At 55.3% G+C, this 17080-nt stretch overlaps 2 protein-coding genes across 2 annotated transcripts; one reads left to right on the forward strand and one right to left on the reverse strand.

Annotated features, from left to right (window-relative positions):
• Positions 1 to 204: 204 nt before the first annotated feature.
• TKFC (triokinase and FMN cyclase) lies at positions 205 to 4385 on the reverse strand. The gene is made up of 18 exons (XM_014257845.2): positions 4295 to 4385; positions 3657 to 3699; positions 3386 to 3575; positions 3203 to 3313; positions 2938 to 3119; positions 2789 to 2867; positions 2601 to 2690; positions 2454 to 2488; positions 2273 to 2357; positions 2110 to 2199; positions 1910 to 2026; positions 1620 to 1739; positions 1398 to 1535; positions 1043 to 1149; positions 850 to 953; positions 738 to 771; positions 543 to 632; positions 205 to 455 (listed from the first exon to the last, which is right to left on the reverse strand). Exons 2-18 carry the CDS (start codon positions 3660 to 3662, stop codon positions 285 to 287), a joined length of 1749 nt encoding a protein of 582 aa, XP_014113320.2. The 5' UTR covers positions 3663 to 3699; positions 4295 to 4385; the 3' UTR covers positions 205 to 284.
• Positions 4386 to 4579: 194 nt separating this feature from the next.
• DDB1 (damage specific DNA binding protein 1) lies at positions 4580 to 16438 on the forward strand. Its single transcript, XM_005528965.3, has 27 exons — positions 4580 to 4719; positions 5386 to 5534; positions 5636 to 5752; positions 6624 to 6845; positions 8046 to 8160; positions 8259 to 8356; positions 9048 to 9206; positions 9571 to 9654; positions 9805 to 9921; positions 10240 to 10342; positions 10450 to 10525; positions 10605 to 10713; positions 10932 to 11110; positions 11191 to 11354; positions 11435 to 11542; positions 11754 to 11961; positions 12058 to 12153; positions 12325 to 12436; positions 12875 to 12998; positions 13234 to 13398; positions 13738 to 13832; positions 13954 to 14124; positions 14597 to 14706; positions 14853 to 15022; positions 15133 to 15235; positions 15457 to 15580; positions 15861 to 16438. The coding sequence occupies exons 1-27, from the start codon at positions 4659 to 4661 to the stop codon at positions 15942 to 15944; spliced, it is 3423 nt and encodes a 1140-aa protein (XP_005529022.1). The 5' UTR covers positions 4580 to 4658; the 3' UTR covers positions 15945 to 16438.
• The last annotated feature ends 642 nt before the right edge of the window (positions 16439 to 17080 follow it).

The following is a 17080-nucleotide window of genomic DNA, read 5'->3' on the forward strand; positions in this document are numbered from 1 at the left end:
TGTGAGTGCTGTGGTTTCCCCTCCACACCCTGGGTTTCCTTCCTCCCCCAGTCACAGGATCCCTGTTCCCACCTCCCTTCCCAGCCTGGAGCAACGAGGGGCACCCCCACACCCTCAAGGTCCACCATCCCACTCCTCCAAGCTAGCATGGGGGACACAGAGGATTACTGGGGGCCACATCCTCAGGTTTATTGGGAAACATCCTTGAAAGAACACCAGAGTTTATTGGGATACACATCTCTATCACTACGAGGGGACACAGATTTTTGGGAATACACCTGTCATTACTGGGGGGTGCCCAGGGGGTCTCGCAGCCCCTCCAGCACTGCTCCCAGCACTGCTGCCACGGCCACAGCCCCGGGATCGGGCTGTTCCAGCCGGGATGAGCGGATGTAGCTGGCTCTGCCCGCCCCAGCCTCCATGTGCCTGGTAGCTTCTGCTGCCACCTCCGCCCTCTGCCAGGGAAAACAGGGTGTTTTCCAGGATAACATCAGGGATTCCCACCCAATTTTCCCACCATCCCAGCTCCCAGCTCTCCATACCTGGACGGCTGCTGCCAGCACTTGGAGCGGGTCAGCACCAGGACTGCGCAGGGAATGCAGAGCCTGTGCAGCTGCAAACAGCGAATCCAGCTGGGAAAAGTGGGATTAGTCTGGGAGCCAGGGCTGAGACCAGGTGGGAACTCCCTGACATCCCCCTGGAAGCCTCCCTGGTTCTCGGGCTCTTTCAGCACTTACCATTGTCCGGTCTCCTGGTGCGGCTCCTCCGTACCTGTGGGGGATGCAGGGAAATTCAGGGGGGATTGGGATTCCCAGGGGAAATTTGGATACCACAGCCCCTGGCACTGACCTCTGCATGGCCTCAATCCCAGCATCCATGGCATCAGCCCACGCCGGGGAATCGCTGCGGCCGCGCAGGCTCCGGGCAGCCGCCGTCAGGAAGAGCCCGTAAAGCTTTGGGAATAGTGTCAATCCCATCCCAGAAAGGCAGCCAGGTGTGTCCCCCCATTCCCATTCCCATTCCCATTCCCATTCCCACTCACCACTCCAGAGGAGCCTCCCATCTGCTCCAGCAGCACATCAGCCAGGGCAGAGAGCAGCTGGGCTGGAGCCGCTGGAGGCGGCCGGGAGCGCATCCATTCCTGGATGGCTGTGGGAATGGAAGGGACAACGGGATGGGGGTGGCCCTGGAGTCCTCTGTCCCTCGTGGGGACAGTCCTCAATTCCATAGGGAAGCTGCCACTGCATGCAGAGACATTCCAGGATACAATTACAGGAAGGGGCACCCCAGGTTTCCTTAGTCCCAAGAAAGGATGTCCTGGGGAACTCCCCGCTCCTGGGAGCTGCCATTGGGGCAGCATTCCTCACAATTCCCTGGATAATGGCTCCCACACCCACCTTGGGCTGCCCGGGCGTGAGTGTGGCCGCAGTCCCCGTCGCCTGCTCCCCGATCCAGCTCATTGAGCTTATCCTGCATGTCCAGCAAGGTGCTGCACACCCGCTGCAGGACCCGCTCCACCCGCGCTGTGCCAGGGCCTGAGGAGAGGAGATGCATCCCTGCACATTCCCAAGGGAAACTGAGGCACAGGGGGGATGTGACAAGGGACGGGAGCTCTGTACCAGTTCCAGTCTCTTCCCGCAGCTTCCTGGGTCCCTCTATTGGAGCTGGCACCTCCTCCCTCCGGGTGGTCGCCGGTCCCGTGAGAATGTTGGGCCACGCCATGGCCGTGGTCTTGGCATCTGGAAGAGCCAGAGACATGTGGTGGCTCAGGATCCCACTGGATCCTCACTGGCACACCCAGCAGCCAGGAATTCCACCCCCAGACATCCCACTGACCTTGTGTCCCGTCACCCAGCACATGGGAACCCCCATGCCCCAATCCCAGGCTGCATTCCCACCAGGAACTCACCAATCAGCCTCACCAGCTCCTCATCCACCAGCATGAGGGTGAGGGAGACTCCAGCCATTTCCAGCGCCGTCATGAAGGATCCTACCAAGGCCCGGGCAATGCGGATCCCTCGGTTCTCTGTGGGATCCAGGGTCGAGAAGGGGACATTCCAGAGCGGCCAGAGACAGGGAATAGGATCCCAAGCTCCCCTCTGCACTCACCCAGGGAGCGCACAGCAGCTCCAGCCACAATTCCCATCTCCAGGCAGGACAATCCACCCAGGTTGTTCACCACAAGTACCACAGAGGATCCTGCAGGATGGGGGGCAGGATGAGACAGGGATCTGAGGGATTTGGGGGAGCACAGAGGGTTTGGGGGTCTCACCAGGGGTCAGGGACAGGTGGGAAGCGTTAGATTGATCCGTCATGTGCTTCAGCATCGTCTCCACAGCCTTATCCGCTGGCAGCACCTGGAGGGGACACAGAGCAGGGGAAGAGCAGAGTGGGGAGGTCTAGAACTAGGGAGATCTGGGAATGAGGAGGAAGCAGCAGAATTCCCCCCTCACCTTCATCCTGCGCACTCCAGCCTCACCATGGATGCCTACGGAGACAGGGCCGTGTGACATGCCAGCCCTGGTGACGCCTCCCCGGGGGAACGGGGACATTCGGACCCTCCAGGGACCCGAGGGGAACACTGAGGGGCCGCTCCTCACCCAGCCCCAGCTCCATCTCGTCCTCAGCCAGCTGGAACGAGGGCTTGGATCCTGGGATGCTGCAGGGAGACAGGCTGAGACCCAGGGTACCTGTGCAGGTGGAAATGTTCTGTTAAAACTAGGAGGATTTTTGTGATTCAGGGGCTGGGGGACACAGGATAGCATTCCCATGGGATAACACAACGCACCCATGACTTTGGCAGCTGCTGTCACCTTCTTCTCGATCTCGTCCAAGCTCGCTCCCGCCTCAGCCAGAGCTCCCGCCACCTGTCCCGGGCACAGAGGGTGAGCGACCCCCCAGAATTCCCCAAATCCCCATAAAGGGTCCCAGCAGAACCTTGTGGATGAGGATAGTGCCACAGATCCCACGGCGCCCGGCTTTCCCCGGCGTGGCGAAGGCGCAGTCGTCGCCCACCACCACCATCCGCACGTCGGCCCCCTCAGCCCGCGCCCGCTCCAGGGCCATCCCGAAATTCAGCCGGTCCCCAGTGTAGTTCTTCACGATCAGGAGGATCCCGGCTGCAGGATGGATGTAGAGACAATGGGAATGACGCAGCACTGGAGGGAGGAACCCCAAAATTCCACCCCAGTGTGCTCCCAACCTGCTCCGGCCTGTGCCACAGCCCGGATGGCTGCCAGGACGCTGCCCACGGATGGGGATGCGAACACGGCTCCGGCCACCACTCCGGTCAGCATTCCCTTCCCAACGTAGCCTGTGGAGAGGGAAGAGGGCTCAGCCCCGTTGCCCGTGGGTGGGGAGTGCAGGTGGGACAGGGGGGTCTCACCTGCGTGGGCAGGCTCGTGGCCGGAGCCCCCCCCAGAGAGCAGGGCCACACGGCCACGGATGGCTGGCAGGTCATCCCGAAGGACCACCCGGTGTCCCTGGAGCAGCCGGAGCCCGGGATTGCAGGCCACCAGCCCGGCCAGAGCATCGTCGGCACAGCCGGAGACCGTCGTCACCAGCTTTTTGGGGACCTGGGGGGAAAATGGGGAGCAGTGGGTGAAAGGAGGAATGCCAACCCCACAGGAATGACAACACACCTGCTCCAGGCTCACCTCCATGGAAGCGGAGCGCAGCACTCGGATCCAAAGATGGAATCTGTCCGGAAAGAGGGCAAGGTCCAGTGTTTAATGGACAGCGGTCTGGAGAGGTGGGGCTGGGAAGGGGGTGGGGTGGTATGGTGTCTCAGGTGATGGTGATGCTATGGGGAGTGTCTCGTGGGAATGGGGCTGGTGTTGGAGTTGTTCCCAAACAGGGACACCTTCCCAAGCAGTGAGCTCCTTTTGGGATGAGGAGCCAGGATGGGACCGCTCCCCACATGAGCCAGGCCCCCCTTTTGGGATGAGGTACCAGGATGGGATAACCTCTAAACAGGGACCCCATTTTGGGATGAGAGAGGACCTTGATGGCTCCTCCCACCTCAAAGTGGGACCCCCTTTTGAGGCGGGAAATCAGGATGGGACCACCCCCAAACAGGGACCCCTTTTTTGTGTGATAGGGGGACTCGCACTCCTCTCAAGAGCAGGCCCTAGACGGATCCACACTCCAGCTTTCGAGGGCCACAGAGCTGCAGGGAGGGGACTGCACTCTCCCATGCGGGGTCCTCCCTTCGGGATACGGCGTGGGATCAGGGCGGGATCACCGCGGGACCCCCGGGTTTTGAGGGAGACCGCCCGCGCATCCCCCGCCACACCTGCGCTCTCCAGGGTCCTCCAGCCGCCCCTCTCGTCTGCTCTTGGCGGTCCTCCCAGCCGGCTAGAGCGGCTCCTCTCGTCTGCTCTTCGCGGTCCTCCCAGCCGGCTAGAGCGGCTCCTCTCGTCTGCTCTTCGCGGTCCTCCCAGCCGGCTAGAGCGGCTCCTCTCGTCTGCTCTTCGCGGTCCTCCCAGCCGGCTAGAGCGGCTCCTCTCGTCTCCTCCTCCCGAGTCTTATCGGCGGGCTAGAGCGGCCCAGTGCACCCACTTCCCGGAAGTGGCGGCGACGGCGGCAGAGAGGCCGCGCTCTCCGTTCCCCCCCCCGGTTTCCCCCGCGCCCCCCCGGGACCTCCCGGTTCCCCCAACATGTCCTACAACTACGTGGTGACGGCGCAGAAGCCGACGGCCGTCAATGGCTGCGTCACCGGTACCGCGGGGCGGGGTGGGGGGGGGGGTGACGGGAACACCCGTTTTGGGGGGGCGGCTGATTATGGAGTAATGGGGGGCTGGAAGTACGGGGGACACGAGGGGGATGGAGGTGCCGGGGGGCGCCGGGTGTCCTGGCGGGCTTTTGGGGCACCGGGAAGGGATTGGGAGTACGGGGAGGGTTTTGGGGTAGGGCGGGGTGTGGGGTTCACGGGTGGGTTTTGGAGTACGGGGGCGTTTGGGGGTACCGGGGATTGTGGTTTACCGGAGGGTTTTGGGATACCGGAGGATTTTTGTATTTGATATTTGCATGCCAGTATAGGGGTACTGGAGGATTTTGGAGTAGAGGAAAGATGAAAGTACTTCAGAAATCCGTAACAGGAGTGAGAGAGAGTGGGATTTGGGGAAGCTATGGGAGCGTCAAGAGCCCTGGGGGTGCTGGGTGTGGTGGGAAGAGACCCCAGGAATGAGGATTGCTGAGGAAAGACAGTGGGAAGAGCATTTCTGCAGAAAAAACAAGGTGTGCAGGCTGAGAGAAAGCAGTTGCTGAGGGTGTTTAGCACGGTGCCGGGATTTTGGGATGCTCTGGGGAGGCTGTGGAAGTGCAGTCTGGCACTCCGAGGTACCAGCTGATCTCTCCTCTGGGATTCCTTCCCTCTTTTCCCAGGACACTTCACCTCTGCGGAGGACCTGAACCTGCTGATTGCCAAGAACACCCGGTTGGAGATTTACGTGGTGACAGCCGAGGGGCTGCGGCCCGTCAAGGAAGTGGGAATGTATGGAAAAACCGCCGTCATGGAGCTCTTCCGCCCCAAGGTGGGTGCTGGCAGAGCAGGGATGGAGCTGTGCCCACCTGGGCGGGGTGAGATGGGAATGTCTGCCCCTGGAATTTGCATTGTCCGTGTTTCTTCGGGCAGGGGGAGAGCAAGGATTTGCTGTTCATCCTGACGGCCAAGTACAATGCCTGCATCCTGGAATACAAGCAGAACGGGGATAGCATTGACATCATCACCCGTGCCCATGGAAATGTGCAGGTGAGGGGGAATGCAGCACCTGGAATGGGAATTCCCTTCCCTAGGGATGGCTCTGCCTTCCTGGTGCAGCAGGGTGTTGGATTTCTGTTGTTCTGTTGGTGGTTCCTTGCCGTCTGCTGGATCTGGGATGGGTCACCTGCAGTCACAGGACGTTTCCAGAGTTAGTCTTGGTCTCTGGGAGGATTCGTGGAATTCTGGGATGGTTTGGGTTGGAAAAGAGACCTTGAAGCTCATCCAGTTCCCTTCTGTGGGCAAGGACACCTTGTGCTATCCCAGGTTGCTCCAAGCCCCATCCAGCCTGGCCTGGAACACTTGCAGGGATAGGGCAGCCACAGCTTCTCTGGGAAATCCATTCTAGGGCCTCATTACTCTCACAGAGAAGGATTTCTTTCCAATGGGAATGGGTTCATTTGAACCAGCACATGGAATCCTGGAATGGTGTGGGATGGATGGGACTTCGAGATCATCTCATTCCACCCCTTGCCACGGATACCTTCCGCTAGACCAGGATGCTCCAAGCCGTGTCCCTATGGATTCAGCTATGTTCTTGGGAGACCTTGTGGAATAACAAATTATATCTAAGGAAAATTAAAGCCTAAACTCCTTTTGAGGCTGAATTTTCCCTGGGAAATGAGTCCTGTGGGAATCTGTGGTGAAGCTGTGTGGTGTGGGAGCTCTGCCAGGTGTAGCAGTTGGAAAGGCGTCTCCTCCTCCTTGGTGGCTTCTCAGCTGGAATTCTCAAGCCTTTTGGGAAGTGTGCAAGGAGCCATTCCTCACCTAAGGGCTGGCAACTCCTGTCCTTGTTTTTCAGGGATATTGTCCTGGCACTAGTCACCTTTTTCTTTCCCTTCTCTCTGGAATTTTCCCTCAGGATCGCATTGGCCGCCCCTCGGAGACGGGGATCATCGGGATCATTGACCCCGAGTGCCGGATGATCGGGCTGCGGCTCTACGATGGCCTCTTCAAGGTCATCCCCCTGGATCGGGAGAACAAGGAATTAAAGGCCTTCAACATCCGCCTGGAAGAGCTCCAGGTCATCGACGTGAAATTCCTTTATGGCTGCCAAGCTCCCACCATCTGCTTCGTCTACCAGGTGCCTGCTTATCCATGGATAACCCAGGTGGAGCCAAGGGCTCCCAAGGTTTTCCAAAGGCTTTTTGGAAGGCAGAATTAGGGATGATTCCATCTCCTCCACATTCCTCCATGCTGCCTTTTTCCAACTCTGGGAGGGAGGAAGAAGCGCTTTCCCACAGGATTCCTGGGCAGCCCTGCCTTGGATGGGAATTTTCCTTGTTAAAACCCCAGGGGGATCTTAGGGATCTTTCCAGCAAGATCCACAAACAGTTGTTTCCCATAGCAAGACTTGAGCCTTTCCTTAAAAAATAAGGTAGTGCCGTTCTTGGTATTTTTGGGAGGTGATTCCAGGTGTGTAAAGAAGATTCATGACCACTCCCATCACCTGGCTCCATATGGAGAGAGCATTCAAGGCCTTCTCTGGATGCCTGTTTTGATCCAAAGAGCCTTTGCTGTGCTGAGTGAACAAGGGATTAGCTTTCCTTTGTTAAATTCCAGGCTTTCCCAGGCTTAGCTGAAATTCCATGCCAGCAGTGGCTCCATTAATCCCTGTTTGGGCATTGATGGATCCCCCCCAAACTTCCTGGATGGAGGAAGCCACTTTGTCACCACATACCTGTAGGGGAACAGTTGGAAAAGTGCTTTCCCAGCTTTAATGATTCCATGATCCACGTCAAAACAGCTTGGAGCAGGAGCAGGATGTCAGTTCTGACTCATAAAGTTCCGGATTGTTTCGATCCAATAGATGATCCTGACCCTATGGAGAGCAGGATGTTTCCAAGCTGTTTCCTAGATTCTTTCTCTGTTTATTACCCATTATTCCAGGACCTGGTCTGAATAGGACAGCAGGGGCTGGGATAATTTGTGGGAAGTTCTGAAACCACAGGGATAAAACCCCCTGAATTCCTGAATGTTTGCAGGAGCTGGAGGAGGGGATGATACTCCATTACACCTCTTGTTCCCAGGTTATCAGAGGAACACAAATTCCAGAATATCACTTGTAAAACAATGGAAAAACACTTTCCAGTCTTTTTTTGGCACAGGGATTTCCTCAGGGAGTATTGATATAAGGAAAAATTTGGGAGAATGGTGGCATGTGAATATGAGGGAGGATGAGGAGGTGGGAAGCCTCAGCAGCTCCCTGGAATGGTGTTTTTGCAGGAGATGAGGCAGAACGTTCTCACTTCTGGAATCTCATCCACTTTTGCTTCTCTTCCAGGATCCCCAGGGCCGCCATGTGAAGACATACGAGGTGTCCCTGCGGGAGAAGGAATTCAACAAAGGCCCTTGGAAGCAGGAAAATGTGGAGGCCGAAGCCTCCATGGTCATCGCAGGTTGGGCCTTGTTTGTAAAAGATCTTCCCATGTTTTTCCAGGCTGGATGGCTCCTGTTTTCCAGGCAGGTTGTCTCATGTTTGTTGTGTGTCCCACAGTGCCAGAGCCCTTTGGAGGCGCCATTATCATCGGACAGGAATCCATCACCTACCACAATGGGGATAAATATCTGGCTATCGCTCCTCCCATCATCAAGGTGAGAGGATCCAGGACTGCATCCCAAAAATCCCCTCCTTTCCCAGCCCTTTCAGCCAGGAATTCAAACCCCTGTTGTCCCAGGTGTGGTTTAACAGTGCCACTTACTTGGACTTCCAGAGGTTTGGCTTTCTGGTCACTGTTTTTGCGGATCAAGGGACATCCATGGTCCCTGTGTGCCTCCCCTTTCTGTAGAGTTCTTGGGATTTTGTTTGGGCCCCAGGGAATGGGATTAATTAGGAATTAGTGCATGGTCTGGGCACAATTCCAGGGCAGAGCCTGGTTTCATTTCAGGCAGTGGAAAACATGGATGAGCCCCTTGGAGACTTGTTTGGAGGAGAAAAGGCTTAAAGATTTCACGACAGCATTTGGACTTGTGGGTTTTGTGGGAATAACAGGTCACTTCCCACGTTTAATTGGAGGAGGAAGCACCAATGGCATGGCTGAGGTGCTGCTCCGAGCTGAAAGAGGGCTGGAATTGCCATCCAAAGGTCCTTTTAAGATGGAAATAAGGACAGGCTAAAAATCTTGGGGGAGAAACAGGAATATTGGTGCCTGAAGGTCTCAGTCCGCTCCTGGGATCTGGAGTGTATGGGATACTGGAGCTGGGTGCGCATCACCTGCACAGACCTTTTGGGGACCAGTCTGGGGCTGTTCCAGTGGAATCCTAGAATTCCCTGCTTTCCCTGCAGCAAAGCACCATCGTATGCCACAACCGTGTGGATCCCAACGGATCGCGGTATTTGCTGGGAGACATGGAAGGGCGGCTCTTCATGCTGCTCCTGGAGAAGGAAGAGCAGATGGATGGCACTGTCACCTTGAAGGATCTGCGTGTGGAGCTGCTGGGAGAGGTAGGAATCACCTGGGCCATCCCTGGTACTTGCCTGGGATTCTCCCAAGTCTGGAAAGGCTTCGTTTAGGAATGAGTGGGAATTTTGGGAGCTGGAGATGTTGATGCTTCACATTTGTCACAGCCCTGAACTGTTGGGAAAATTCCCTGTGGGCACTTAAAACTTACATCTTCTTCCCGTTTTTTTTCCCTGGTACTTGCACTGGGAGGAGCTTGGACTCTTTGGGATTTATGGAGGGATTAAATTCCCTTCCCATGCCAATGGTTTTTCTGTTGGATAACAGCTTAGTGGTGGAAGGTGTGTGTGTGCGTGCCAGGACCTTTCCGTGCCACTGGTGGGTCACCTGCCTCTTCCCATTTTCCAGACATCCATTGCTGAGTGCCTGACCTACCTGGATAATGGAGTGGTGTTTGTTGGCTCCAGGCTTGGAGATTCCCAGCTCGTGAAGGTACGTGGCAGCTCCTGGTTGTGAGTTCCCACAGGACTTGATTTCCATCAAAACCTGGAGATGTGGACACATTTTCCTGTCTTCTCTTTGCCTGCCCTTTCCCTGTCCTGCTCCTTAAAAGACAAGAATTGATTCCAGTATTTATTCCAGCTCAATGTGGACAGCAACGAGCAGGGATCCTACGTGGTGGCCATGGAGACCTTCACCAACCTCGGGCCCATTGTGGACATGTGCGTGGTGGACCTGGAGAGACAAGGCCAAGGCCAGGTAACATTCCTGCTTCTCCCTCCTCACTGCTGGGAATTTTTGGCTGAGTGTGTCCATAAAATTATGGAATCCCAGAATGGTTTGGGTTGGAAGGGACCTTAAGGATCATCTCGTTCCATGGGCAGGGACACCTTCCACTAGACCAGGTTGCTCTAAGCCCTGCCCATCCTGGCCTTGGTGGATCTTTCAGGTCCCTTCCAACACAAACCATTCCAGGATTCCATGATTCTAGAATGGGTTCTGCATTTCCATGATCCCAGAGAAGAGTGGGGGAGCTTCCCAGCCATGGCTGGTAAAGTCCATCTGCTTTTCTTCCAGCTGGTCACCTGCTCCGGGGCTTTCAAAGAGGGATCGTTGCGGATCATCCGGAACGGCATCGGGATCCATGAGCACGCCAGCATCGACCTGCCGGGAATTAAAGGTGTGGGAGGTGTTCCACAGCCTGACAGGGGACATGGTGGGCACAGATGAGGTTGGGATGTGGAATTGTGAGGGAGTGTGTGAAGAACTGTGGCCTCCTTGTTGCAGGACTGTGGCCACTGAGGTCGGATCCGCACCGGGAGACGGACAACACCTTGGTGCTGTCCTTTGTTGGCCAGACCAGGTAAAAGTGGGATGAGCTGATCCAGACTCCCAGCCCCACATCAGAGCAGGAATTAATGGGAATTCCCTTCCCTGCTCAGGGTTCTGATGTTGAACGGAGAGGAAGTGGAAGAGACGGAGCTCACAGGATTTGTGGATGACCAGCAGACGTTCTTCTGTGGCAATGTGGCACATCAGCAGCTGATCCAGGTAATTCCAGCACGAGGAGAACATGGATATGGCTCTCCTGGTGCCATATGGATCGTGACATATCCAGGGCAGAGGTTGGAGTGCTTCCTTGAGCTGATGGGATCAGCAAACAGGATGCTGGGTTCATGTTTCTAAGGGATGTGGAAAGAGAGAGGTTCCTGCTGTGCCACCCACCTTGGAAACACTTTTTCCATGATTTTTCCTGTCTCTCTTCCCAGATCACCTCTGCCTCGGTGCGACTGGTCAGCCAGGAGCCCAAATCCCTGGTGAGCGAGTGGAAAGAGCCCAATGGGAAGAACATCAGCGTCGCTTCCTGCAACAGCAATCAGGTGGTGGTGGCCGTGGGAAGAGCCTTGTACTACCTGGAAATCCGGCCCCAGGAGCTCCGGCAGATCAGGTGAGCTCACATCCTGAGGGCTCTTGGGATGCTGGGATTTGGGATCCAGGCAGACACCTGTCCTCCCTCCTTCCTCCCAGCTGCACAGAGATGGAGCACGAGGTGGCCTGCCTGGACATCACCCCCCTGGGGGATTCCAACGGGATGTCCCCGCTCTGCGCCATTGGGCTCTGGACTGACATCTCTGCCCGCATCCTGAAGCTCCCATCCTTCGAGCTGCTGCACAAGGAGATGCTGGGAGGAGGTAGGAGCCTCCCAAGGGTGGCAGTGGTCACTGGCCATGTTCTGAGTGACCTCAGCCATCCCTTTTCCTGCTTCCCACAGAGATTATCCCTCGCTCCATCCTGATGACGACCTTCGAGAGCAGCCACTACCTCCTGTGTGCCCTGGGGGACGGAGCTCTCTTCTACTTTGGCCTCAGCCTCGAGACAGGTGACCTTTTCCCCTCCTTTCCAGTTTTTTGGGAAAGATCCTCCTTGCTTTCTCAGCCACATGCTCAGGTGCAACTGGCTGTGGGCTGGGGGGTTTCTCCAGCACACTGGAAAAAGGAGATGGATTCTTAGATCTGGGATGTGCTTACCCGCACTCCTTTTTTCCCTGAGGTGTTGTGGCATATCCCAGTCCCTTTTCCCTCTGAATCCAGGCTTGCTGAGTGACAGGAAGAAGGTGACCCTGGGCACGCAGCCCACAGTGCTGAGGACATTCCGCTCCTTGTCCACCACCAATGTGTTTGCCTGCTCCGACCGCCCCACCGTCATCTACAGCAGCAACCACAAGCTGGTCTTCTCCAACGTCAACCTCAAGGAGGTCAACTACATGTGCCCCCTCAATTCCGATGGATATCCCGACAGGTGAGCCTGCCACAGGTTCCTGATCCTAGGGGATATGGAGGGGAGGGAGGTTCTTGCTGTTTCACCCAGTGTTTTCCATGATTTTTTTCCCACAAGTTTGGCCTTGGCCAACAACAGCACACTGACCATCGGCACCATTGATGAGATCCAGAAGCTGCACATCCGCACTGTTCCCCTCTATGAGTCGCCCAGGTGAGAATTCCTGGGATGAGGATTCCTGGGATCAGGGTGCTCTGCTGCACAGGACAAGGGTTGGGGTGATGTTGCCATCCCAGGAGCAAACAAACAGTTCTTGTTGCTTCCAGGGCTCTTGGAATGGCTTTTCCTGGCTCTCCCACCCACATGGCTCTGTTTATCCCACAGGAAAATCTGCTACCAAGAGGTATCCCAGTGTTTCGGGGTGCTCTCCAGCCGGATCGAGGTGCAGGATGCCAGTGGGGGCACCACGGCACTCAGACCCAGCGCCAGCACCCAGGTGAGATACCAGGCTGGGTCATCCCTGCGCTGTGGGGATCAGAATTCCTGATCCAGGTTTTCCTTCACAATCCTTCCTTCCAAAGCTGTGAGCCCAATGCAGTTCTTCAGCTGGAGAGGAATGGGATGGTGGGATCTCTGCGAGGGGAGGTCATAGCCATTGTTCCTGTATTTTTGGGTGCTGCTCCTTCCATATCCCATAGAGACTTCTTAGTGGTCTCCAAAGTTGTCCTTTTCCCAAGGATCTAGCTCTGGAAGCCACAGCTCTGTGTAAACTCAGATGAACACCATCACTCAGCCCTGCAGGACCAGGGATTGTGTCCCTTTACTCATTCCTTGCTCCACCCATTCTTCCTTCCCTTTTCCCACTCACTGAGTGCCTGAGTACTCTGGGTATCCAGAGTAGCACCGGGATGTGATGGATTTTCCTGTTTCCCAGGCCTTGTCCAGCAGCGTGAGCACCAGCAAGCTGTTTTCCAGCAGCACAGCTCCGCACGAGACATCCTTCGGAGAGGAGGTGGAAGTGCATAACCTGCTCATCATAGACCAGCACACCTTTGAAGGTAACTGTCTCATCCCAAAATCCAGCTTTTCCCATCCTGGAGAAGCCCATGGGAGCTTCAGCAAAGCATTTTCCTGGAGGAACATCAGCCATAAGGTTTAGGGAATACCAATTTTTGATGGCACAAGTTGGTGGGGAATAGGACAGGGAATCTCTAGGATGTGTCTTAGGCTTTCAGTTTAAGGACTTTGGGATCCCAGTTGTTCTCCCTTTCCCGCTTTTTTTTTTCCTCCCAGTGCTCCATGCTCACCAGTTCCTGCAAAATGAGTATGCCCTCAGCCTGGTCTCCTGCAAGCTGGGAAAGGATCCCAACACCTACTTCATTGTGGGCACTGCCATGGTGTATCCCGAGGAAGCGGAACCCAAGCAAGGCCGGATCGTCGTCTTCCACTACTCCGATGGTAAGAACAAGGTGTCCTTATCTGGAAAAATCCAGGGTTTTTTGGTGGGAGATCAGGGATGAGCTCCTCAGACCCCAGAGGGCTTGTATCCCAGGAGCAGGCAGTTTTTCCCAAGGAGTCTGTTGTTGGCATCTGTATGTGCTGTGTTCCCTTTCCCCCTGTCTCCTAGAGAAACCCAAGAATCCCTCACCAGCCAGGATTCTGGGATTTGCTTTCCATGTCACTTGTCCCCCTCAGAAACAATTTTTTAGGAAGCAAAATTCAGGCCAGCTCAGCTGAACCCCCTTGACTTCCCACCCTTTGGATAAATAAACCAAGTAATGCCTGGCTTTATTCCAGGGAAGCTGCAGAGCCTGGCTGAGAAGGAGGTCAAGGGAGCCGTGTATTCCATGGTGGAATTCAACGGGAAGCTGTTAGCCAGCATCAACAGCACGGTAGGCAAGGCCCTGACTTTCTTTGGGAGTGTGTTTGTGGATCTGGATGTCAGTCAGGTGTCTGTTGAGAACATATCCCAGCTCCCATGAGGAATATCCCAATCCGTGTCCCATCCCACAGGTCCGCCTGTACGAGTGGACAGCGGAGAAGGAATTGCGCACGGAATGCAACCACTACAACAACATCATGGCCCTGTACCTGAAAACCAAGGGGGATTTCATCCTGGTGGGAGACCTCATGCGCTCTGTGCTGCTCCTGGCCTACAAACCCATGGAAGGGAATTTCGAGGAGGTATGGAAGTGGTGCCGGGAATCTGTTCCAACAGCTCTGGGCACAGGGAATGGCGTCGGAGGGGATAAAAGGAGGAGTTTGGCTTGACTGGATAAGGTTTCACACGGATCCCTGTGGTTTCTGTGGGGATGGAGTCCCTCAGTTTCCAGGGAACTGGCTGTGGGAAGAGCAGCTGGTGCCTGGTGGGTGGGAGGTGCCATCTGGGATGCCTGGTGTCCACTTGGAATGGGGGTTTAAATTGCTGGAGTGGCTTTGGCATAGGCTGCTCCACGCTTTCCCAGGATGTTATCCAAGTGCTACTTGGACTAGGACCATCTCCAGGAGTGCCTTTCCTACTCAGCTGCGTCCTGGAGCAGAGAGGGACGTGCTGGATCCTGCCTCGCTCCTGAATATTGGTGTTGGGTGGGATGAGGATGCAGGAACCCAGGCCAGGCCACCTGGACACAGCGTGTCCCTTCTTGGCTCCTTCCAGATTGCCCGGGATTTCAATCCAAACTGGATGAGTGCCGTGGAAATCCTGGATGATGATAATTTCTTGGGAGCGGAGAACGCTTTCAATCTGTTTGTGTGCCAGAAGGACAGGTGAGCCAGATGGAGTGGGAACGGGGATGGGATGGGATGGGGTGATGGGATCTTCTGCAAAACTGGAGGAGTGTTCCCAGTTTTTGTGAGCAAGGGAAAGTTTTGGAGTGCCCCCATCGGGGACTGAGCAGTGTTTGGGATTCCAGTGCGGCCACGACAGATGAGGAGAGGCAACACCTGCAGGAAGTGGGATTATCCCACCTCGGAGAGTTCGTCAATGTCTTCTGCCACGGATCCCTGGTCATGCAGAACTTGGGAGAGACTTCCACACCCACCCAGGGATCCGTGCTCTTCGGCACTGTCAATGGCATGATCGGTAAGGAGCAGGGGCTGAGGATTCCCTGCAGAATTCTGGAATGGTTTGGGTTGGAAAGCTCATCCAGCTCCACCCCCTGCCATATTCCCATGTCCGTTATTCCCATGCAGGCCTGGTGACATCCCTGTCGGAAAGCTGGTACAACCTGCTCCTGGACATGCAGAACAGGCTCAACAAAGTCATCAAGAGTGTGGGGAAGATTGAGCATTCCTTATATCCTTTGACATTCCAGCCAGGAGCCTCTGCTGGGTGGGGTTTACCAGCTGGAGTGGGTAGGAGCGGGTTTGCTGGTGCCCTCGGAAATCATGGAATTAAAGTTGGGAACGCCCTCTGAGACCACAGAGTCCAGGCATTAACCCAGCACTGCCATCCCACCATTAATCACGTCAGGGCTGGTGTTATTTCCTGTGGATTTGGCTCCTTGACAGCGGCACCTGGAGATCATTCCACACCGAACGGAAGACAGAACCGGCCACAGGATTCATTGATGGAGACCTGATTGAGAGTTTCCTGGACATCAGCAGGCCCAAGATGCAGGAAGTGGTGGCAAACCTGCAGGTGAGCTTGGGAATGTGGCCTTGGATCCTTCAAGGACCTTGCTCAGAAATCCAGGCTCAGTAAATCATGGAATTGTAGAGTTATGGAATGGTTCGGGTTGGAAGGGACTTCAAGACACCTCCAGGTTGCTCCAAGCCTTGTCCAATCTGGCCTGGACCACTTCTAGAGATGGGGAAGCCATAGCCTCTCCGGAAAATCCTAAATCCACACCCTCCTGAATTTACTGGGAATGTTTTTTAGCACCTGCCAATGTCTCCAATGCCTTTTCCTCCCTGTGCAGATTGACGATGGAAGCGGGATGAAGAGGGAAGCCACCGTGGACGACCTCATAAAGATCGTAGAGGAGCTGACCCGGATCCATTAGCAGGATTCAGGATCGTTCCCTACTCCTCCTCTCCACATGGAGCAAAGGGAAATCCTTCCCCGGCCGTGCCCAACACCGGCAGCAGCGGTCGGAGGGGGACGGAATCTCACAGGGGGAGCAGCTTGTTAGGAATTTGGAGGGGTGTCAGTCATCTGCTGCTGGGATTCGTGGATTCTGCAGATTTGGCTGTACCCAGAACTGTCTCTTTCCTTGGGTGATCCACTGGGATCTGATGCCCTCACCTCGATTCCCTTTTCCCTGGTGTCCTTAGATATTTTATTACGTTTTTTGGCTTTTGGTTTCGCTTTTGATCCTGGTTTGTTTTTTTTTTTTTTTGGAAGGGGAATCAAAGCTGGAGGAGCAGCTGAGGCTGGAGCTGAGCGAGATAACTCTGTCTCCATAGGATCCATGCCTTGCTCAGGGCGGGAAGTTCTGGGAAGTTCAAGCTGTTGCTGATTTTGGAGTTTTACCAAATAAAGTAGTCCAAGAGGAAAGATGTGTGTCCTGAGGAATGATGATATCCAAATCTTCAGCTCTGGGATCTTGGGGACACCTGTTTTCCAGGTGCATTTTTCTGGCTTTTCTTGGATGCGTAGGAAATTTTAGTTCCTTGCCTGTTTGCCAGTGGCACTGTGAGTGCCTGGAGAGGCAGATTGTGATGGAATTTTTTGGGAAAGCTGGATTTTCCAGCCTCTGGCTACTCATTAATAGTTGTCGTGGTCTCCCACCTCCTTCACATCTCTCATGGAATTTGGGGGTTATCCTGGATCTTTTCATGCTCCCCCAAACCTGGATTTCTCCTGTAAGCCCTGGTTAAGTGGCCCCCAAGTCCCATTCCGTGTGTGTTTTTCCCAAATCCTTCCCTCCCAGAGACAGTTCATGCTGGAAGCATCCCTGGCTCCCACTTCCATCCCCTATTTTCAGAGGAGGCCGCAGGGACAAGGCTATATTTGGACATCTCTTCCAAGAGCTGGGGGAGCAGGGAGTGACCTTGGACTCTGTGCTGCTGCATTTATTACCTTGGGCTCTGTTTACCTGCCTGGAGCAGCTTGTTCCCAAATTTTGGGAGGCGCAGGGAGCGGCACAGCCCGGATCCTGGAAGCGCTCTCCTTTTCCCACCAAAACTCGGGGTGCTG

Source organism: Pseudopodoces humilis, chromosome 7, assembly GCF_049639895.1.
Source record: "Pseudopodoces humilis isolate 2021_Gansu_Grassland_sample_001 chromosome 7, ASM4963989v1, whole genome shotgun sequence".
Lineage (NCBI taxonomy): Eukaryota > Metazoa > Chordata > Aves > Passeriformes > Paridae > Pseudopodoces > Pseudopodoces humilis.